Consider the following 23,442-nt stretch of genomic DNA (forward strand, 5'->3'; position numbering starts at 1 on the left):
GAGAAAGTAAAATAAAAAGCTTTTTACAGGACCTGGCTAGAGACAGGTCTGGACCACATGATCTCGAACCAGAGCCCTCTCTACTGCCGGGCCTTGCCTTTTTTATTGGGAACATCTACAGAGTAAGGACTCCATGCAATACATGCAATACATGGATATAGCTACAGAGAACAACTACATGACGCATGAAATATGAATGTAAACTATTCAGCAATGGTTCAACTCTTTTCTTCAACTTCAACTGTTTGTGACTCAGGGACAAACATTCTGACTAAAGCAGCAGCCTGAATAGAAAATATTCATACCCACAGTGAAACTACACTATCTAATGCACGGTCAGCGACCGCCAACAACGCTCCGGCCTTCACAGACCACCAGTGGGCTGCGGACAACTGTCTGAAACCCCTGCCTGTTCTACAGAGCAATGCCAGGAGGATGGCCACAACTGAGAACCAGAGCAGAGGGTGCATCTGGCAGGAGGGGGGTTGAGTAAGGACATCGTTGGGTTGACTAAGACTTGGCAGAATTAGCAGCAAGGCCATGGAGTCCTGAATCAAAACCTTTCCTGGCCTTTTGTTTATCTTTCCAGTTTGTCTTTCTCCGAGGCGTTGACCAAAATGTTCTCTCCAATGACGTTTGTTTTAAAGAGTAACTTCAGCGTTCCCGCTTGCAGATGTTGTATGCTACAGTAGGTGCCTATAACGACCGACCCTGTCGCCTTCACCTTGTCTTTGTCATAAACCACAAGTAGGACCAGCCATACGGGGGTGGATATTTTCCACGAAATGGGAGAGCTCTGTAAGATTGCTTTGCCTATTTTCTTTTAACAAGCGTGGCTATGAACATTGTTTTAACAAGACTTGGGTCTCTCATGCACCTGACGTGGCAGACCCTCGAAAAAGCCCCTCAAGGGGTACTGGGTTACTGGGAACAGCCCCCGGACTCTGTGGAAAGAAAAACAGCCTTTTGCGATGGACTGGGAAACGCTCTGTTTCACGCCCTGCCAACGAGATCTGCGATAGCTCTCAAATTTACACAGTTAGCTATCTTACTGAAGGGATTCCAATGCCGTGACCCGTGAGAGAGAGAGCCTGGCAAAGGACAGCGTGGCAAAGGACAGTGTCCTCGAGTTTCAGGATGACTTTTCACACGAGAGGTGACAAAATGAAAACTTCCTAGCCGGAGAACGCCCCGGGGCTGTTTGAGTGTTGGCTGGCGGAGGGGGAAAGTCAACACGATTTTGGTCTTTGCAGTGCTGGATTCGATTTGAGCTCGTTCATTAAGGAGAAACTGTTGCGAAGAAGGAGGCCGAAGCGTTGCGACCTGTTTGTTTTTCCGGCAGCTTGTTAATGCCCGCTGGTTTGGGCGCAGCAAGTAAACAAATGGCTGGTTGGCCAGGCAGCCCCCTGGCACTGGGCACAGCAGGTATGGAATGGCTGAGGGAGCAATGTGGGCAGCAGCTTTGGGTAGGGCCTTCCCAACCCAACACCACCAAGAGAAAAACAGCTAACCTCGAACCCATTTGGCCCTGCTGAGACTTGTCTACTGCAGGCCTGTTGATGTGCCCTTATCTCCACCTTAAACCTCCTGGTTTAATGGCATTTGAGGGCATGACAACTATGCTGCCACAGGCAGTGATACCACTATTTGCATTATTATTGACAAATTACACGGTGCAATTATGGCAGAAATCCATTTAGTCATTTGCAGCATTCTATTCTATTGAACATATAGAGGAACATGACGGAGATTGACTTTAAATAAGAGTTGATTTTTTAAAGTTTCATTGTGTCAATTAAAAAACCAATTATCAAATAATAAGCAGAATATTTTGCCCAGTTCATTAAATTAGTGTGCGTTTTTGCATGTTGGTATTCACACATCATACTGTGCGCTGCATACAAATTAGAGACCAATGTTTTCATTTCTCACTCCCCATGTGAATGGAGTGAACACATTTGTGTGTTTGCATGCAGAAATGAGGTCCTTAATTTAATTATACCAAAATGAGAATTATATATAAATGTAGTTATTATATATTATACATATTATATCTATATGTTTGTGATAAATGAGTGAGCATCTGTTTCTAAAATATGAAAGTTATCTATGCCACATAATACTGTATGTACAGTAGTAGCAAAAACCTTCAGTTCACTGCGCCACCTTCCAAGCTAATTCCACTCTGCACTTATTCCAATTGTGATTCATCATCACACTGGAATGAATGGAGGAAGATGGACTGTGACAGATGCCCTTGTGCAACACAGGAAAATAAAATAAAATAATAATAATAAAAAAAAACCAACATGGAGTAACTTTCTCAGGGATCGATCCAAGTCACATCCTGTTGTTGTGGAACGCAGGCAGCATAGCGTAGGTGTGGGAGAGCACAGGGCCGTGCTGAATCAACACCGCAGCACGGAGGTCTGAGTCCCGGGCCGAGGACTGAGGGCATGCCGCAGGCAGACCCCTAGAGGCCGAGCATCCTCCTTCTAGAACTTTCTGCCTCTGCACCACCAACTCAACGCCCAAAGCAAACTGCCCACAGGCGGCAGTGAGGCAGGCATGGCACACATGGAGTGCCGTGAGGACGGGAATGCTGGGGATGGCGGGGGTTGTTATGGGGATATGAGATCTGATCTGATGGAATTATGACTTTTGGCTGAGAGTCAGACAGCACGTCTGCCAGTGAAATATGTATCTTGAGGGGAATTATGTACAGTTTAACACAGTGTGACTTTATTAGTGACGATATATGCCTGAACACAACTAAGTGTGACTAAGCCTAACTAAGATACCTTTAAAAACTAAATAGAGAGAGAAAGAGAGAAAGAGAGAGAGAGAGAAAGAGAGAGAGAGAGAGAGAGAGAGAGAGAGAGAGACATAGGAAGGATTTAGTGGAAATTAATGGATTTACACATCTGTGTCAGAAAGACTCGGAACTCTTTTTTTCTTGGTGCATGTCCAACTCAATAAAATGATTTAATCTAACTGCTGCTTACGGGTATCATCCACATTGTCTCAGTCCGATAGAAATAACAAACAAACTTCTTTAATTCAACTCTGAAAACATACTCCCAAAGTTATGTAATGAAGAACAAGTAAGTTAAACAAGCTATACAACAAAAAGCATAACCTCCAATCTCAAATACTTTTGACACGTTATTTCATTTGCGACTATTTGTCACTGTGCTATTACTGTTTTTGCAACCTTTTTTCGGACAATGTGTCCTGTGGCTGCTATGAGGTTGTGTTTGACGTCAGGCCTGTCAACTGAAAAAAAAGCAAAGGCATTTAATTTGGCATGCTGCACAAGCTCTTCCTGAATTCCCCTCCGTGGCAGGAAAAGGTTCCGACAGGCCAATCTGAACATTGGCGCCCAAGAATGACTGATCGCATTTTAAAAGGGGGCACCAGCTGTGAACACAACAAGGGAGGGATTTGCCACAACATCCCTGGCTGTGACGCCGGATAACCCCACCTGTAGTGTGCGTGAACAGAGCCGTCTACAAATAACCAATCCACGCACGCGGCAGTCGGGCGACGGCACAATATTTGGCCTTCTCTTTATCGACGGCAGCAGTTGACAACGCACTCAGTTAGCGGGGCAAAGCTAGATAACATCGCTCGGATCACTCAACATCAAAACACTGCCTGATGAAAAGGGACTCCGCTAACTCCGACAGCAACGCTTGTGCTCATTATTTTCTGATGGGCTTATCAGAGGTTTACCATGCTGGCCGTCAGGGCTGGAGAGAGGATCTCTCCTCAGTGGGAGTACGGAGTAGTTTAATTGCGTCCCCTGCTTGACCTCAGCAGAGGAGGCACCTGGTAGTCAATATTCGGCGGCACCAGATCCTGTCTCATGCATGGTCCCAGAGTTAGTCGTCCGCCAGGAAACGCTCTTCGTTTTTTCCCCTGCGTCTACAGCCAAAGCAAGAGGTAACCAGGTCACCTATTCGACAGAGGTCTAAGCTGTCTTCTTTTGAGGGGGGCAGGAAACTGTGACTAAACTTGACCTGAATGCGCTGCTTGGCCGGCACCTCTGAGTTCGGGTCAGGGGATTCAGTAAGTGATCAACACTTTCCCCTGCAGATATGTGGACTATACTCGGGTAAACGGAGGTGGGCTGGGCTGGGGTGGGGGGTTAGCTGAGGTAGCTATGAGCAGGAGCTGGGATGTCTGTTCAGGCTCTAAATCCTCTTTCTATCTCTCTCTCACTGTTTCTCTTTCTCTCCCTCTCTCCTTTGCTCTCATCCTACGGCTGAACCCCTGATTGCAGGCATCTGGCTCTGCATGGCTTGCCTGGCTTGGGCAGAGTGCAGTTAATCCATCACAGGGAACAAACAAGCTGGTTTTCATTAGGGCCGTTAATATTGTTTTTTTGTCAGGTTTCGTTTAATGGTGCCTGGCAGCCCCACGGATTTTCCGAGAGGGGAGTCTCTCTCTCTCTCTTTCTCTCTCTCTCTCTCTCTCTCCCCTCTCTCTCTCCACGCCAAACGACTCCTCCTGAAATAGAGCGCTCTCTCCTCACCCCAGCCCACAGAAACAGTCACATGATCACATCATTTGCTTATTACTTGGGCACAGATTAGTTCCCCTCAAAAAAAAGAAGAAGGCACGGCAGAAAGAGAGAAGGAAGAAGAGAGAGTGCGAGTGAGAAGAAGCTGACCAAGGCAAGAAATCATTTGGAATAATTTGGTTTGCAGCAGTTTCAAGAATCACATCCTCTCGTTGTGGCAACTGAAAGAATAATAAGGAAACCCTAGTGAAGAGGTTTCTATAATTGTACCACATCCGTGTAGGAGTTTCTTTCGCCGGAGAGGCAGGAAAGCGGGTGAGAAGTGAGGCCCAGTAACTCAGCTGCCATATCCCTCCCTCGGAATCAGGAACTGATAGGCTCTGTCGCTCCTCAGGAGTGGGGGGAAGACTGGACGTGCTGCACCAACTGGCCCCCTGAGGCCTAAGGACTATCACTCTCTCCATCTCTTTTCTATTCATCCATCCCTATTCTTTTATATGTGGCTACGTGTGTGTGTGTGTGTTTGAGAGAGAGAGAGAGAGAGAAGGAAAAAGATAGAGAAAGAGAAAAAGGGGAGAGAGAGGGGGGAGAGAGAGAATGGAGAGTGTGAGAGAATGAGAGGAAAAGTGAGAGAGAGAGAGTGATCTCAGATCTTCATTGTTCCTGCCACCGCAGACCGCTTAAGTTAGCTCTGGCCACAGGCAGAGTGGTGGGGCCAGGATGTGGAAAATCGCACGCTTCCAGGCCTGACATTAGACCCGCTGTTTATTGATATATGATTAAGGGCACATCGGGAGATTTGTCTTTCTAAATTAAGGCAATATTTGTGTTAGCGCCGAACAGAGGTATCTCTGCTGCACACCTTAGCCTTGCCCAAAGCGCTGAATAAAGTTGTCACAGTGGTAGGGCTGAAGGTTGGTGGGTAGCGGGGGCTCACGTTGGGGGGGGGGAGGATTTAGCTGTGGCTGATATTCCAAACCCACACGCAGTGGGTTTCTGAAAACTGCACACACGACACGCGATGGGAAAATGGGGGCGGACGATTTGTTAAAGCTACGGTTGAATTGAAAGAACGCTGTCTTTCTTTTTGGGGGGCTGACATAACGCAGTTCTGGAAAACAACATCTGCTATGTGTCCACAACAAATGAGACAGACGTGTCTGGAAGAGATTACCGCGAGTTACCCGACAGTCCAGTGCAACTCTGGAGAGGGAATATCCTGGTACAGCTGAGTCGTGCCAGGAATTTAGGACACGATGGACAGGACTTCCAGAGCAGGGATGTCACACGACAGAAAGCCACAGTGCGCTCGATGCAAAAACATTCAGCACAGGTAGAGCTGACTAATCCAGATAAAACCATCTGAACTTGGCTGGAGTTTGATGAGAAGAAGTGGCCTTGAGACAGGGAATCACCGAGAGGGAATCGAAATACCTTGAAAATCCCTTCTAATTCCACCACCTCATGACAATAACCAGGCAGCCCACAACCAGCAGGAGCGCCAGACGCCATCGTCCATGAACTCTATCTTTCACTGATGGCTTCGGCTAGCGCTTGCCAACGCCGTCACTCACGTGTGGCGTAAACGTTTCCCCCTCAGCCCCCGCAGAACGGACTGGCACGCTCTGGGTCACTCCCCTGAAGTGCAACAAAGCCCCGAGCTTAGCCTCCCTGTCATCGATGCGCCGATCGCTACGGCACCCTCCTACCAACCCTGGCACTGCCCGTCTGATTCCGCTGGCATCGCCAAGGGGAGGATCGGTAAGATGATGTGTGTGTGAATGTGTGTGTGTGTGTGTGTGTGTGTGTGTGTGTGTGTGTGAGGGTGAGGGTGAGACTCGGGGTGTGAGCCGGTCGGCAGCTAGGGCCCAGTGAGGCCACAGAGCTGAACCTAATCCTTAACTAAATATTATTTCTCGTTCAGGCACACCAGCCCTGGCCAGGTGCTCTAATGAGAGAGGATGTCAAGCTGAAACCGCCGCTTAGAACCTCCTAAGCCTTCTCTGTTTACTCTATCACTCTGGCAGCGACATGACAGCCTTCACGGGCTGTAGCGTTTAACAAGAGTGGCGCAGGGGGAGGAGAGAGAGAAGAGAGAAGAGAGAAGAGAAAAGAGAGACAGAGAGAGAGACAGAGAGACAGAGAGAGAGACAGAGAGACAGAGAGAGAAGAGAGACAGAGAAAGATAGAGAGACAAAGAGAGAGCAGAGAGAAAGAGAGAGACAGAGAAAGAGACTGGGATGTTCTCTTTGGCAAAAGCGTGTCTGATCGCTTGTCTTAAGTGTTCTGTTCAACATGCGTTGGAAAAATGACTGTGGTTAGCTTCTTTGCAACTGCGAGAGCTAACGGTCTGTTATACAGCTTCATAGATTGTGAAACATTGAATGTTTTCATTCTTTGCAGATCATTGAAAACAGAATAGAACAATGATATCCAGAACAAACAGCCTACTTATTTTAGTGGCAAGATGTCGATGCCGATGTTTTTTGAAGGGTTTTGCTTTGAAACAGTGTTCTGTGAAAACCTGTTGCAGATGTAGTGGAGGATCCAGTGTCTTACCTCGTAACGTGTGCTTGTTGGGCCACAGGAACCATGGCAGCAGCAGCAGGTAGAGAAGGTAGACTAGGGACAGGGAATTGTAGCGAAACAGGCAGGCTGTGGATAAACACACAGGAAGAACATCATTAATCACCAGAAACTCCCCTAACAGCAATGCACGGCATCGCATCACACACACACACACACACACACACACACACACACACACACACACATACACATACACACACACACACACACACACACACACACACACACAAACTCACTCACTCACACACACACACACACACGGTTTGGAAATCCTTGAGGTTGCATACCATAGAGAATACACAGGATGAATATTTCATTATGAAATGCATAAATGTCAAGCTACACATCTGGAAGAACCGCACACCAACCAACACTGTGCAAGCCCATGTTTATTTAATGAGGGGTATAGGCTTTTATTCAGAGGCGTCTGAATGCAGATGAACTCGCACACAGATGCACAACGCTAGATGGGAGGACAGCAGACAGAAAAAACAGCCAAACCAACGGCACAATGAGAGAGCATGGCCTGCTGCGCTATTGATTGGCATGAAAGAAGGGGCACACCATTTCAACTTAACCACCTCCATCTCCACCTCCTCCCTCCTCCCTCCTTCCATCCCTCCCTCCATCCCCTTCGTCTCCACCTCTCTCGGCGGACTCAGGAAGCTGTGCTATGCATGGCTGCGCGATGCGTCTCTGTGTTGTGTGCCCGGCGGCGCTCAGCGTGGCGTGCCTCTGACTCCTGCTCCGCGGTGGGAGGCCCGGGGGGGAAAAAAAAAAAAACCTAATTACCCCGCTGCCACCCCCCGTGGCACCTGCGGGCACAGCCCTCATCAAAGCCCCCTACGCCGCGCGGAAAACAAACCCGGCAAGCCCCGGCTCTTTGTTCGGGCGCAGCTGGATGGCAAGTCGAGCGCGCCACCCGCAACACATGCGGCCCTTTGATGAGGACGGCAACCACAACATGGGGAAGTAGAGGAGGAGGAGGAGGAGGAGGAAGAGGACACAGGGGAAGAGAAGGATGGATCTGCTGTGCTCTGCTCCGATTGGTTGAGAGGGAACATCTGCAGTGGACAGGCCCTACCCCTGTGTGTGTGTGCTGTGCAAAGGGATTTGGGCAGGCGGTGTCCAGGGTGCTGCAAACGCTGGCAGGGGGGCCTCCACAGGATTTCCAGACACTCCACCTCGCCCTGGGGAGCCTCAGACCCCTTTTGCCACCATCCCCTCCACTCCACTCCCCACAGGACCTCCTGCAGGGCTGGGACATGTCAGCACAGCCTGCAGCGCGCGCTGAGTGCCACCGCGAAACATAATCCCACCTCAGAGAGCTCCATCTAATCCTGTTGTCTACGCTGAGTGCTGGATCCCAGAGCACTGCCGGTGGAAGCACCTAAACCAACCCCAAATAGTAATACAACAGCCAGCACGGCACAGTATTAACCCCATAGACAGTTGGCCTGAGAACACACGCAGGAGCAAAGCCTGCAAATACGAAGCATCAGATTCAAAAGGTTTAACGGCATCAGCAGAGTTTAATGAGGGATATGCGGTGACTGGCATCTCTGACCACAGCCACTGACCACACAGCCAGTCACGTGACTCACGTATCAGCGGAACAGTAACAGAGCTGCAGCTGCTGTGAGAGGCAAACCACCTCTCCTTAAATTAATAATAACTAGAAAAGCACTTCGAGAGCGCAGACCTCCGCAAAGGATAACATAACCGTCTCCTGGATCCAGACAGTGACATGAATCAATTAATCGTTTCTTTCTTGGGTCATTTCAGACCTTTCCTGAAAATGTCATGGAAATTCATTTACAGTATAACTTTTTGAGTTATCTTGCGAACAGACAAACAAGAAAACAAAGCCCGATGAAAACATAACCTCCTTGGCGGAGGTAATAATTTACAGTATACAGCGCTTTTCAAGACACTCAAAGTCACTCATAGACCTGGACGCTGAACGCGCCCCATAAACAGGAACCCCTGACTCCAGCTGCTGGGTCCAGCGTCAGCGAGGGACTTGGCCGTCCACTGAGGCTGCACACAGACTCCACTGAGGCCAGCGCCGACGCATCTACTGGTGTGAAGTTACACAACACAGCTGCTCCTGACGGGGACGCAGGGACACAATACGGGGCTCTGTGCTCCTCCAGAGAGGAGTACAGCAAGCCAGCACGCCAACACCCCCTCCACCTCCTCTCCACCTCCTCTCCACCTCCACTCCACCTCCTCTCTCTCTTCTCCTGCACTCAGCCTGACTCCACCAGGCTCCAGTCCCGCAGTCTGACTCCAACAGCACTGGAGTTCATAACAATAGGAGGGTTGCTGGGGAAAAGGAAACATGCTGTTTGTTTTCTGCCCTCCAGACAGACGTCTGGGCGCTACCTTTCTGCCCGACCCTCATCACACCTGGTGACTGACAGGGAGCCAGAGGCCAGTGACAATGAGGCTTTAGGAGTGCTGACAGTATGTCTTTGAAATGATTCGCTTGAGGGCCGATTTTCTCCCTGTCTCTCGGATTACAGGATTCATTGCACCCCACCCTTGGTAACTAACTACTGAACATTGTTGAGGTGGGTGAGGAATTGAAAACAACAAAGAAAGCTTTGCCTCATCTCTTTGCTTTCTCCTCATGGCTCGTGCAACATGTGTGTGTGTGTGTGTCTGTGTGTGTGTCTGTGTGTGTGTGTGTGCGTGTGTGTGACTCTCACAACATGTCTCTCATTTACCGGGCCGTCTGTCTTGCGCTTCACCACCGGGTGAGGTCAACCTCAAAATGTGATTTTAGCGTAATCCTTTCAACACGGAACCGCATAAAGCCCATGGGCAGAAGGGGAGAGACACTATACCTACAGAATGGTTGAGAGAGAGACAGAGAGAATGACAGAGAGAGAGGGGGGGGGGGGGGGAGAGAGCGAGAGAGATGGAAGGAAAGCTCGTCGTCTGTCTTTAATAACGCAGGTTATGAAGGCGGGAGCATATTTACATTCACTCTCGGTGGATTGAACTGAACAGGAAACATATGGGCTACTACCTCATGGTGAATAAAAGTAGGAATTGTCATCATTCGCATGAAATTGTACAGGCCTGATAGTAGGCCAATAAAATCAGTCTTTTTTTTATGAATACAGCCAAAGGTTTAATCTTTGCCTAAGCAGATGATTAACTCCAGACAGAAAAACAGGTGGTTAAGCTATGCGACATGTTAGCTAGCCATAAATCTTAATGTCTTACTGTCATAAAAGCATTTGATGACTTCTTTAAATGCAATGTCCATCTCTAGTTGTGAAACAGATGCGTAAAAATGGACTCAGATAGAGGACACTCTGAGTGCCCGTATTCAGAGTAACCCTAAGCGATACACTACAGACAACAAACACAGCTGAAGTGAAGGTGCCGAGTTACATCTTGGACTTTCCTAACGTCTGAAAGAGTTTATTTTCAATCAAGCCTTTCTTCCAGCTCTTTTCTTGTTAGCTCGTCCTTTCATTTAACTTTGCACTGCCATTACTCAAGTCTTTCCATCCTCTTAGAGCTGCGCTTGCTATGTCTCCAGGCCCCAGTTGTCACCACGGTGATGAACAATCTTCTAGAATTTTCCACCATCTGAAATCATTTGAGTGACACTAAAGGCCTTAAATCTGTTTCGGTAAACCAAGGAGACAGTGATATGGAGACAAGAGGATGACATCACTCGTATGAACAGTTGAACCTACACACAGCCACAGCCACAGCCACACACACACACACACACACACATACATAATAGGTGTGAAATCGCCCTGACAAAAGCAATGAGCTCATGGCTCGTGTGGCGCTGATATGAAGTGAAACAGAAGAGCAATCATGGACACAATTAGCCCTTAAAGCGTGCAGACCTACATCAGGCCACTTACACACACACACACACACACACACACACACACTGGCCAACATACACACCATGGGCCTGCAGCCTCTCATGCTGGGCTCAACAGCTTCAGGAAATGGCGGTAATTTGGGCACTGGAAAAACCAATAGCCGTGCCCCGAGGCAGAGCCTGTGACACCGTACTGTACCTACGCAAGTCCAGCCTGATACATGTGAGAGTACGAGTGAGTTGGTGAGTGTGTGTGTGTGTGTGTGTGTATCACTCATAATTCGCTGGAAGTGAATGCTCGTCTGTTTTGTCACCTTGAGGAGCCTGTTGTGCACAAGGTCTTGTGGTTTAAAATCCGCTGCAGCCAGAAACCAGTCATGGTAGTGCAAAGTTGCCATTTTCGCTCATTTCTTAGCCAGTTTCACGCCCACCCATACATTTGTCATTACAGAGTCCCTGTGCATGGAACTGAGACATACCTGTAAAGGTCTCCACCCAGGAAAGGTGTGAGGGCCAAAATAAAATTACCGCTTTTTCTTGACCACACTGCATCCTTTGTCCCTTCCTCTTTGACACTCACGAGGCTTTAACAAGTAAACCAAGTAACTCGGTACCTAAACCTTTTGGCCTAAAGTGTGCATTAACGGTCATCACTTTAAAATTATTCCCCTTGCAAACATGCAAACATGGCAATACACACATGATGTGGCCAAAGGTGCCCCTTCCAACCACCTAAACCCATTAGGGTCTCAACAGAGGGCCTCCTGATCTTTATATGCTCCTGAAACCCAGAGGCATAACTTTGCTGACAGATGGATGGGTATACTGGACCTTGGGCCTGGGTGGAAATCCTCCGCTGAGCTACACCCCCCCGCCCCGCCCCACACACACCACCCCACCCTCTCCTGACCCGTGTTGACAGAGGGAGGGAAGGAACACGAGGTTCTTTGCTCTATCTCTCTCTCTCTCTCTCTCCCTCTCTCTCTCTCCCTCACTCTCTCCCTCTCTCTCTCTCTCTCACTCACTGTGTAGGAGCTCGGCTGGCGTGACAGGAGCTCCAGTGAAGGGGACAGCAAGAGGGTGAAATTACAACCCCTCAAAAACTCTCTACAGATTTAGCAGAAAATCCATCCAAGTCATTTTCGGATGATGTAAACACGCCATTGCAACCGCACATCATCCATGCTCGGAGGGCAGATGGTTGCTGAATCGCCTACACGTCCTGTAATAAAGACTAGTTGAGTCACATCTGGAGACTGGAACACACACAGTAGCTATCTATCATATGACAGGACATGCTCCCTGTTAGGGACACGACAGTAAATTCCCTTCTTAAGAGAAAATGGGACTCTTAACGGCTATTTTCTGCCAAGGGACTTAATCTTTTTTATTTAGCTATTAATATTATTGAAGTCATGTTTACAAAGGGGCAGCCAAATGAGCATTGAGCAGCTTTGGAGTTTAATCTTAAGCCCTTTACCCCCTTGCCTTTACTGTGTCCACTGTTCCAATGACTGGCCAGCCCACAACAGCTTCGCATAAGATCGATGAATCATCGTGGATCGGGTGGGCTGCTAGATACACACACACATGCACACACACACACACACACAAGCACATACACATACACACACACACACACACACACACACTCATGTATGCACACACACACAAACACGCACGCACTTGTGCATACGCATACACACACGCACGCACACTTGCACACACACACACACACACACACACACACACACACACACACACACCCATCCACCCACACACATGCACACACACACACACACACACACACACACACACACACTCATACACACACTTATTCACTCACTCACGCACACAGGCTCTCTGTCCCCCTTAAGCACAGATAATCTCAGTGTGTACAGCTGTACTGTGCCCCAGTACAGGAGGCAGCACCTGTGGCATATCTGTCCCACTCAAGGGTCACCTCTGTCCCACCATTTTCTCCAGTCCGCCTAGCAAAACAATAGACTCTGTGTGATACCATTCCCACAAACACATGTGCCACTGGAAACGGAAAAGGCCTTTTCTGAATTCCCTTGAGAAACACACTTGATGTAGTGGCAGACAGGTCCATCAAGCCTGGGCGGGGTTCCTGTAGAACAGCCAGCGGAGATGCTGAACTTGATCATGAATTCATGTCGTGGTCGTCAGGTTGAGGCCAAGGCCATGGGCTTGGTTCTTGGCTATACAGATCCCACGGTAAAGTTACAGTATTGCACTGACAAGAACATGAATGGAAACACGCACACATTGCGTACACACCCGTCACACACACACACACACACACACACACACACACACACACACACACACCCATACTGGGTTACAAATAAACTGGCCTTTCATAAAACAATAAGCTGTGGGACCACTGATAAGATCGCAGAGCTGTTTTAGCATGGCAGCTTGACTACAGGCATCTCTATCTGATGGGCAGCTATCCAACCTCTCCCATTACACACACACACACACACACGCACACACACGCTCACGCACGCAGGCACAGGGCTCCCTAAAGGACCCTCCACAGGCAATCTAGGCCACAGAGAGAGTGCTTAGGAATTATTATGTCATGCTTCTTTTCTTGACATACTATATTTATTATATTAAGAGAAGAACATTACCTAAACTAATCACGTGCACACGAATAGTACAGAAAGCTGCGCTGTATTTCTTGTGCTGTAAAAAGTACCCCATTGTGGAGGGACCTTAGACATTGCTCAGCCTTGTACATTGACCTATTCCTACTCCTGCTGACGTGCACGAGACTCACCAACCCAAACAAACAATGTGCCATCAATGGCAGAGGACCGTGTGCCACATCAGATACAGCGGAGTCGGACTGACATCTGCACGCTTCCTGCACATGACCCGCCATGCGAACAAAACCCACAAGCCCGGCTGACCCTCTCTGGACACGGAAAACCTTGATGATTCCGTGGCAGCCAGCGCCATCAAAGGAAACCCAAAGTGACATGTGACCTTTAGCTGAGAAGTAGTGGCATTGGAGGAGGAGGAGGAGGAGGAGGAGGAGGAGGAGGAGGAGGGAGGGTCAGGGGGAGGAAAGAAAACAGACCGAGAGAGAGAGAAACACAGGGAGCACGAGGCTGGCCCCAAGTGACTTGGCCCTCTGGGTTTTGTTTAGGGAAACATGCGGGATGTGAGCAGCAGCTGTAGACAGAGCTTTACAGACACAACCACACACACACACACACACACACACACACATACAAACACACACACCATAGACACTCACATACAAGCACAAACACACACTCACACTCACACTCACACACACACACACACACACACACACACACACACACACACATACAAGCACAAACACACACTCACACAGCTCTGCAGCTTTACAGACACAACCACACACACACGCACACACATACAGTACACTTACATACAAACACACACACAGACACTCCCACACAGACACACACACCATAGACACAAACATACAAACACAAACACACACTCACACACATACAGGTCTGCAGCTTTACAGACAGACACAGACACACAGATACAGACGCTCACATACAAACATAAACACCATAGACACACACATGCAAACACACTCACACACACACACACACACACAGCTCTGCAGCTGGCCCTCACACTGACCTCACTGTGCAGGTATGTAGAGAAAGAGAGAGTGAGAGAGAGGGAGGGAGAAGAGGGAAAGAGAGAGACGGAGAGAGAGAAGAGGGTGCGAGATCAAAGAGTGGCTATGTGATCTTTTCAGTTGCCGGTGCTGAGAGTGAATGGCCCAAAGATAAATATCAGGACAATATCATTCATTATCACTGTTTTGATACATTTGAAGCGTCAAATTCTTATGTGGTGGAATAATCACCAATTAATGAGTCATTTTCCATTTGATACTCTCAATGGCTCTCCCTAATTACTGAGGCATGACTGTTGATGTGCCCGTGTTTGTGTTTGTGTATGTGTGTCTGTGTGTGTGTGTGTGTGTGTGTGTGTGTGTGTGTGTGTGTGTGTGCGTGTGTACGTTTGCGTGTACAAAAGGGAGATGTGCACATTTTCATACTCAGTTCCCATGTACCTCATCAGAAGTGAAGCAAGACCGTCCTGTAGAGAGGAATGTAATGAGGTGTGTAAAAGAGATTATTATCATACACAACCAATTTACTCTGAATCCTTCCAGTCATGGCATGCCTAATTATCTCGGGCTAATCGGAAATAGTTTCCCTATCATTACCCCAAACCAGATATCCATACATATGGACTGTATATCTCCAATCTTCTGGCAGGATGATGATGATGTGTGTGTGTGTGTGTGTGTGTGTGTGTGTGAGAGAGAGAGAGAGAGAGAGAGTGTGTGTGTGCGTGTGTGAGTGTGTGTTTTTGTGTGAGAGTGAGCGTGTGTGTGTGTGTGTGAGAGTGTGTGAGTAAGTGAGTGAGTGAGTGAGTGAGTGAGTGAGTGAGTGAGTGTGTGTGTGCGTGTGTGTGTGTGTGTGAGCGTATGTGCATGTAAGACATGTGAATCACTCAAGACTTCTGGCTCTAGTCTTTGGCAGGAATGAGTCACTCTGGCTCCCCCTCTCCAACACCCCCACCCTCCCCTCCCCTCCCCTCCGCTCTCTCTCTCCACCCTGCCCCAAAACTGCCCCAAACTGCCCGACTCCCCAAACTCGGCCGTCTCTACTCTACTCTGCAGCATGTGGGTCTTGTGTTCTCATTACGACCGTATGGCTCCACTCGAGCCGGGACGCGCTGGACAGAAGAAAAAAAAACTCTCCGCCCGACCACAACTCCTTCGCTGCAGCGCCGGGCTCCGTCTCGTTCCTGCGCTCATTAACCCGATCCGCGGCTCCGATTTCACAAATCCTCGCCACAGTCACCCCGAGAGGGCAAAGAGGATGCACAGAAGAAAAAGAACGACGCTCGTGTGTGTGTGTGTGTGATCGTGTGCAATAAATGTTCTCCCCTCCGCAGACGTCTGAGGCAGCCCAAGATGGAGGCACATGAGCCTCGAGTGTGTGAAGCAGACATCAAGAGGAAGACCTGGCAAACGTGTTCCATGACATCATCCATCAACGTCAGACACAGACGGCTGCTGCCAATTACGAGATTAACTCTGTGTGTTTTGACTAAAAATGATAAAAGGGAACGTTACATGTGTCAGTGGACACTGGAGTGATCAGTGAACACAAGGCAGATGAGAGATTCGTGGTAATTGCAGCGGCGGCGGCTCGTGGTGGTGGACTGGATGCAGAGATTTCCTGCAAGCGTATTTTCCTCCCAGTTCACGTTTGAAAATCTCCAGAAGGGTTTCTTTTATGGGGAGAGAGAGGGTGAAGTGTGCTAAGGGGAACACACCCTTTCCCCTCATAACATGCATGCTTGAGTGTGTGTGTGTGTGCATATATGTGTGATTATGTATGTATGTCTGTGCGCATATACTTATATGGCCAGGCATGTACACCATGCCACTGCGACAAAGTTTCCAGTTCTTCCAGAATAAAAAATCCTGTGGATTGTTTGGCAGTCTCTCTCTCTCTCTCTCTCTCTCTCTCTCTCTCTCTCTCTCTCTCTCTCTCTCTCTGTTCTCTGTCCCCCAGACTGTCTCCCAGAATCTCACATTTGTGAAAAAGATTAAAGGGAAAGTCAGAAAGTGGGTGGAAGGTTTCCTCTTCCCCCAGTTGGCTAGTCGAGAGGTGGAAAGTAAGAAAGAAAGACAGAAAGAAAGAGAAGAGGAGAAGAGGGGTTTAGAGAATCTGGAAAGGCAAACTCTTCTCTAGTCCTGTCCACTTCAAACCCTACTCAATCACAGCCCATCTAAGCCAAAAGGCCTTTTCCTATACTGACCGCATAGGCTTTTACATGCTCTTCTCTCTCTGCAATTCTCCAAGCCTGCATCTACATTCACTCTATTTTACGCTTCCTTACAGACATGTATTCTAAATATACATTCATACATACATTTGCTTTAGACATTTTGACTACATTTCTGTTATACATAGACGTTCATATTTAATCAAAGTCATTCTGTCTGCTTTTACAACTCCATTTGTTTTTCATTTAGCTTCCATCCACATTTGCTTAAAGACTTCAGGGCTACCGCTTGATGCATGTGTTCTCGAGGAGACACACAATCCTTTTCATTTCCCATCCCTCTCACACACACACTGACAGCCCTTCAGTAGAGGCACGCCAAGGCAAACAAAGCAGGAGGAGAGAGGGGGGATAGCCCGGACGGGAAGAGCACGGGGAGGAACGTCACCTTCTCCTTTCTCCCGATCTTCCGCAGAAAACACACCCGTCAGCACTCTCTGGCAAATCTGTGGGCGTGTGAATGCATGTGGGACGGACGCACCAAGGGCTCTCTGGGGGCATGTTTCAGGAGCGGGTGAGCAGACATATTTGAAGATGTTTACTTTTTCCCTTAACACCAGTTTCTGTGATCTTGGCCTTTAGGCCTTTTTTTTGGCAGTGGCAATGTCACAGGGTACGAGCTACTGCATGGGAACCCTGTCTGCTTCACAAGGGACAGATTACAAGACACATCAGTCAGGCTCATGTCACTCGACATGGAGTGGTTGTCTATTGCAACACAGTGTTCTGCAACTCAGAGTCTTGCATTTGCTTGATATTCATAGATAACATATTTGTGTCTCAAAGAGATTTGAGAGAAGTCTGTGTCGAAATGATACAGTTGTAAACTGAGCTTCCCCAAACTCACAAGTTATCCTCAGATGTTCTCATGATAGGCTCATATGAAATCTCCCTATTCCCCATTCTCTCTAAGGCAACCTGCGAGCGTGAACAGCTCACGTGACATCCCAGGCCAAAGGCGTTCTCCATGTGGCTGGCAAAGATAACCGCCTCCGATGTGGCGCATGTGTGCGCGTGGCTTGCATGTGTGTGTATCTGTGTGTGTGTGTGTGTGTGTGTGTGTGTGTGTGTGTACGGCCTCTCTTGTTCCCTGTTTTTCTACAGGACTCACACACAAACTTTCTCTCTTCTTTGACAAAACTCCTCTCTCTCTGTCTCTCTCTCTCTCACACACACACACACAGGCTGACAGCGCTGTGAAGCATTTTTCCATAAAACGCCCCATAAGAATTGTAGCATTCAGCATGAGAGGCAGAATGAGGCTGCTGCTGTAAAAGTCAGCCGTTTGATATCTCTGCTCTGAGACAGCAGGCAGGCTTCACTCCTTCATCCCCTCCTCCTCCTCCTCCTCCCCCTCGTCTCCTTCGCATGCCCTCTCAACATCCAACCCGCTTTTTTCCCTCTTCTTCTTCTTCTTCTTTTCTCTTTCAATCATCAAAACATATCAAGGTCACACCATTTACCACAAAATGCTTCTGTCGTGTGTTTCACCACCGGTTGCTGCGGAAATCGAAAGTGAGGAGAAGTAATCTCCCCAAGGCTTGTCGGGACACGGGACTGAGGAATGCCGGCAGAATCCGACATGTTTTGTAATGTGCATGCTAACTCTGCTATCTCGCACTGTGCTGTCATCCGCAGTGGCCCTCAGATGGCAACCCACTGACTGGACTCGACTTTGCTGACACAGAGCACCTTTGAAGAGGAGCTGAGGGCGCAGACAGAGAGGCCTGCTTTTGCTCTCTACAAATTGCTTTCACTGGGAGGAGAGAGCCACTCAGAGAACTTACTGACAAAGCTGATAAAACACTTTGACAGAGATAAGTGTAGAATTCTATTGCTTTCAGCGTGACAGTCTGCTGTCTGAACAGAACAGCACGCTACCTTTGCTGTTGTGCTTGCTAAGTTTAACAGACTCCTGCTATCATCAGGTCATACAATACACATATACCCAGTGCTGACAAGGCCAATTTATATGTCATATCCTTGTGGCATTCCTTTCAACAACATAACAGTTACATCATTTACATGTGAGGGAGTGCTGAATGACCTACATAGCAGTCTTGCCCTTTAAGTTTTAAGACCAGAAGCAAATTCTGTGGCTCTAAAGTGAGAAAAAAAGGAGGGGAGGGGGGTGAAACTGGAAAAGCTGGTTGAGGATGAACCACAACACCCCCAGAGGGGTTATCTGGACAGGCCACATGTCCCTCTGCATCACCTCACAGACAAAGACACTAGAGAGCAGTTAGCCTTCAGGTGAACTACAGCTTAACAACAGCAATCTGTCATCTGTCTTTCCCCGTGGAATTATGGAGGTTTGTGATTAAAGTAAAGAAAATATGCTATTCAGTCTGAGGAGTGTACGGCCCCAGGGTTAATGCGGTTACATATTTGAAAGTGAATTTGAACAGTTTTGAATAAAGTGAATTTAGAAATCAAAGGGTATCTAAAAAGTGCAAATATCCTCTTCAAGGTTATCTGACACTAGTTTTCCCCCCCGTATACAATCTGTAGATTAAGAATTAGCTCAAACACACTACTTTTTACCTCAGTATATGCCAATGAATAGGGCTGTGCTAGCCACAATGCTAGCCTAAACCGCAGACTTGCACCCTTGAGTGATGCTTATTGTGCAGTATGACTTTCACTGCCGACTGATTAGAAGAGAGATACTCAGTGACCTACATGACTGTGTCCTCAGTGTGGATGGGTACACTGAATGGAGCATGCAGGGTTCAGCAGACAGGAAACACTATGTTTTGTCTGCTGCGGTTGCCCCGACCACAGCAAGCAAAGGAGCGACGGCTTCAGCGCGTCTAAAAGTGTTCCTATGCCACCGCAACAGGTGCCCGCCCTACCGCCTGGCATTAAATGCCACCTTGGCACGTGTGTGCCTGTCTGTGTATCTTTGTATGTGTCTTTATGTGTGTGTGTGTGTGTGTGTGTGTGTGTGTGTGTGTGTGCTTGTGCACGTGCTTGACCTTGGGAGTGAAATAAGAGCCTACCGTAGTTACCCTCCATTAAACATTGCGGACGGTCCCCCCTCATGAGGCCCGTTATTAAAAGTGAGTATGCCATGCCATCTATAACGTTTCCTCTCTGCGTGGGCACCACAGTGGGCAGGTCATCGCCCATACCACCTGTCCTCAGCTGACGGGCAGGGTGGCGATGAAACACTAACACCTGAGACTATGGAGTGGTGGTATGTGCTGTCGGTGTTCTGCTCAGACCTCGAACCTCAGTACAGCACTGAAGCTCCAGACAACACTGAAACTCCAACCTTATCTTTGTGGAAGTCATGTAGGGAGTATTGTAAACTTAAAGATCATTATCTTCCTCACTTTCCTCTTACTGTTTCGGAGGAAGAGAGGACAGAGGTGTCAGAACTCTGAGGTAAACTCCCTCAGCTGGCCACTGATAGAATCAGCATTTCATAACATTCCACATTGCCTAAGCCACTCTGGGAAGTAACTGATCACAAAGCAAAGTTTACAAAGCTTTTCAGTGGTTCTGAAAAGAATACATGCAGCACAAAGAGCAATTTAAAATGGTTGAATAATAACATTCTTTTACTCTTCGATTAAAACGTAACCATGCAAATTACCCAAATCTCAGCATGACTGATCAAAAGGGCGTTAATCATTATTTTGAGGGTTTATAAAATGAATGATCGGTGATCAGTGCAATGATTCATTGAGGTGTTGATGGATGTTTCCGTTAAGCTGTCCACATCTGGGTGATTAAAGTATTGCCTAGTGGAATGTGTTTCCCATGCAGGGCCATTGTGCCTTAAAGTAATCACTCTCAGTCCCTGAGAGAAATTACTGGCATAACAACTTTGGACGTGAGTTTGCATTCTTTTTCACCAGAGCGGGAACAGGGAGGATAACTTGAATGAATCAACTGCCTTACAGTATTAAAAGGATCAACGGTGAAAAATTTAATTCGCAAGAATTGCATAGACAGCTGAATGAGAAAGGAGAAGATTTCCGCTGTAAATGTTAATGTCTTGTTTTTAACGCATCCTGGATGCCGTTTGGGGTGTAATTAAACTAAATGCAGTATGTCTACTTTCTCTCTTACATCCTCTAGGTGGAATTTTTGGGTGTTTTTTTTCTCCTTTCTCCCCTCGTTCAGACTAAAATTAAATTCTCACTAAGCACTGCGCAACCAACCAATGTGACTTCCTGGCGATAGACTTTTTAAGTCAGCGTTAGGGTTACAAATACCACCGCAAAGCAGCTCAACCCTTAATTACAGACAACATGAAAAACCAGGGCCTGATTTTCTTCTTGGACTCGTGTCAAGTGCCTGGCTCTAGCTCTGAGCAGCTGATGAGCTCTGATCTCTGCACAGACCTGAGTGGGATGAGCATCAAATACAATGCACATGACACAGAGGGCTTATTAGTCTTTCATGGATGCATATTATGGGCAGTACATGAATGGTATGAGTACAATACAAGTACTGCACAATGTACAATACAATATACTGTAACATAATGTCATGATTTATGCCATTCATTTAAAATATACACTACATCATTTTATATATATAGGCCTATATATTTTTTAATATTCTCTATTTCTGTGAAGTTGTGCTGTGTAGAATGCATAATAAAGAGTGCCAGGACGTGAATGAATGTACAGCATATATGCATTCATGCAAAACAAAAAGATTGATGGCAAATCTAAAAAACTCACAGCAACCGAGAGCATAATGCACGAGTGTCTGTGGGTTGGCCTCTATGATGAGATGATGGATGAAGGAGGACTCTCCTCTCACACCCCCAGCACTCCGCAGTATGAGACCTCCCCTGCCTGCCTGCCTGCCTGCATGCATGCACCCAATAAACCGCCAGGGCCAAACAGAATTCCTTCTATTTAACCACAGCTGACAGAATCAAGCTGGGAACAGTCCACATGCTAACTTTAGTAAACACGCAGATCAGAACTGTTTACGAGAGCCATTCCATACCACTCGGCAGTTCCTTTCATCGCCAGCACTCCGGCCATACTGCCCACTGATTACATAGGATCTTTTGGGCTGCAATAAGAGGAAAAAGAAACGTGCATCTAAGACATGCCCCTTTCAAGACTCTTTAAAAACCCTTGTTTTAAGTTGTTAACATGTAACAACATAAAAAAAAGTGTAATGAGAAACTACACATAACCATACTGTATGCAAAATTCAAATCAGTGCAGTGCAAGCTATACTGGCCTGTCTATGCATGGTACCGCTAGGAGTTCTCATGACGGATGAGAGTTCTTGAACGTGCTCACTTGCCATGTATGTATGAATAGCATGAGTCAGCAAACAGGAAATGAGTAATGGGGGGGGGGGGGAGTGAAAGAGAAAGATGCACACACAACAGGAATACAGAATGTTTCTGGAAGCGGCTCAGCTGAGAAGTATGGCACAATAAGTCCAGTCACTAACCAACAACAAACACTCCTGCTTCCTGACAAGCCCATAATGACTCACACACACACACACACACACACACACACGGACACAGACAGACGGACAAACACGGCAAAAATACTATTTGGTCTAGTAACACATTCTAAGTATGAGAGACTTTTATTGTTGGGGGATTCTGTCTCTTAAAACAAGACAGGACAAAACCGGTTGAACAGCCAAATAAACCATCAGTGCTATTTGGACCCAGTTTTCCACTATCATCATCATCATCATCATCACCATCATCACCACGATAGCCATCTTTAAGAGGACAGCTTAAGCACTCTACTGTATACTTGCAGTTATTCCATCACTCCACTGTCCAGAGGGGGACGACACCGCACCATAAATCATACTTTAAAGACTCTTTAAAGACACTGAGGAGTGCGAAGAGAAGGCTGGCGCACGTACGGCAGATCTCAGCGCACCCTCAGCCTTAGCTATCTCTCTCGCTGCAGACTACACACATTGTGTGTGTGTGTGTGTATGTGTGTGTGTGTGTGTGTGTGTGTGTGTGTGTGTGTGTCTCTGTGTGTCTGTGTGTTAGTGTTACTACAGCAGCAGCCTGCATTGTGTCTGCTCCTGAGATAGCGATCAAGGCAAGCTTGACTGAGTCAGAGCCATCTGCCCAACTCATCACCGTGGCCGTGATTGCGGCCTCACAGAGAGACAAGCTCCAACAGGCCGATCGGCTCTCGCAGGCTCCCGTCTGGCCTGTCTGGGAAAGGCATTTAGCCCCGGCGGTGGACGGAATACAGCGCCGCTGCCTCAGAAAGAGACGGAAGCCAGGCTGGGAAATCTATACGCGCTTCAAAGCAAATCTAGGTTTCTGTTTGGGACGGTTTCCTTATTGGCGATGAATACGCCGTGCAATGTGATCTGCTTGTTCTCATCAGATCACTTGGGACATGTGGAACCAGACAGGATTTACCTACTATAGTTCCAGAGGGTACATCCGAAATGATGAAATCTAGGTCAGGAACATTATGGTGAGAAAAACGTGCAGTTGAGTGTGAAAATTTCCATCTTTCACAGCCACTTTCCCAGGTGTGTGTGTGTGTGTGTGTGTGTGTGTGTGTATGTGCGGATGAGG

The 23,442-nt window shown here is 47.6% G+C and overlaps 1 protein-coding gene across 2 annotated transcripts in view; it reads right to left on the reverse strand.

Moving 5' to 3' along the window:
- The window catches only part of piezo1 (piezo type mechanosensitive ion channel component 1 (Er blood group)), a 74,830-nt gene that overhangs the window by 45,890 nt on the left and 5,498 nt on the right, over positions 1-23,442 (reverse strand). For both annotated transcript variants that reach the window (XM_062548537.1, XM_062548538.1), the window contains exon 2: positions 7,085-7,180. In XM_062548537.1, the coding sequence (XP_062404521.1) occupies positions 7,085-7,180 (96 nt within the window). The remainder of the gene's footprint in view (positions 1-7,084; positions 7,181-23,442) is intronic.

The sequence above is a fragment of the Sardina pilchardus genome, chromosome 11 (genome assembly GCF_963854185.1).
Source record: "Sardina pilchardus chromosome 11, fSarPil1.1, whole genome shotgun sequence".
In the NCBI taxonomy this organism is placed as follows: Eukaryota; Metazoa; Chordata; class Actinopteri; order Clupeiformes; family Clupeidae; genus Sardina; species Sardina pilchardus.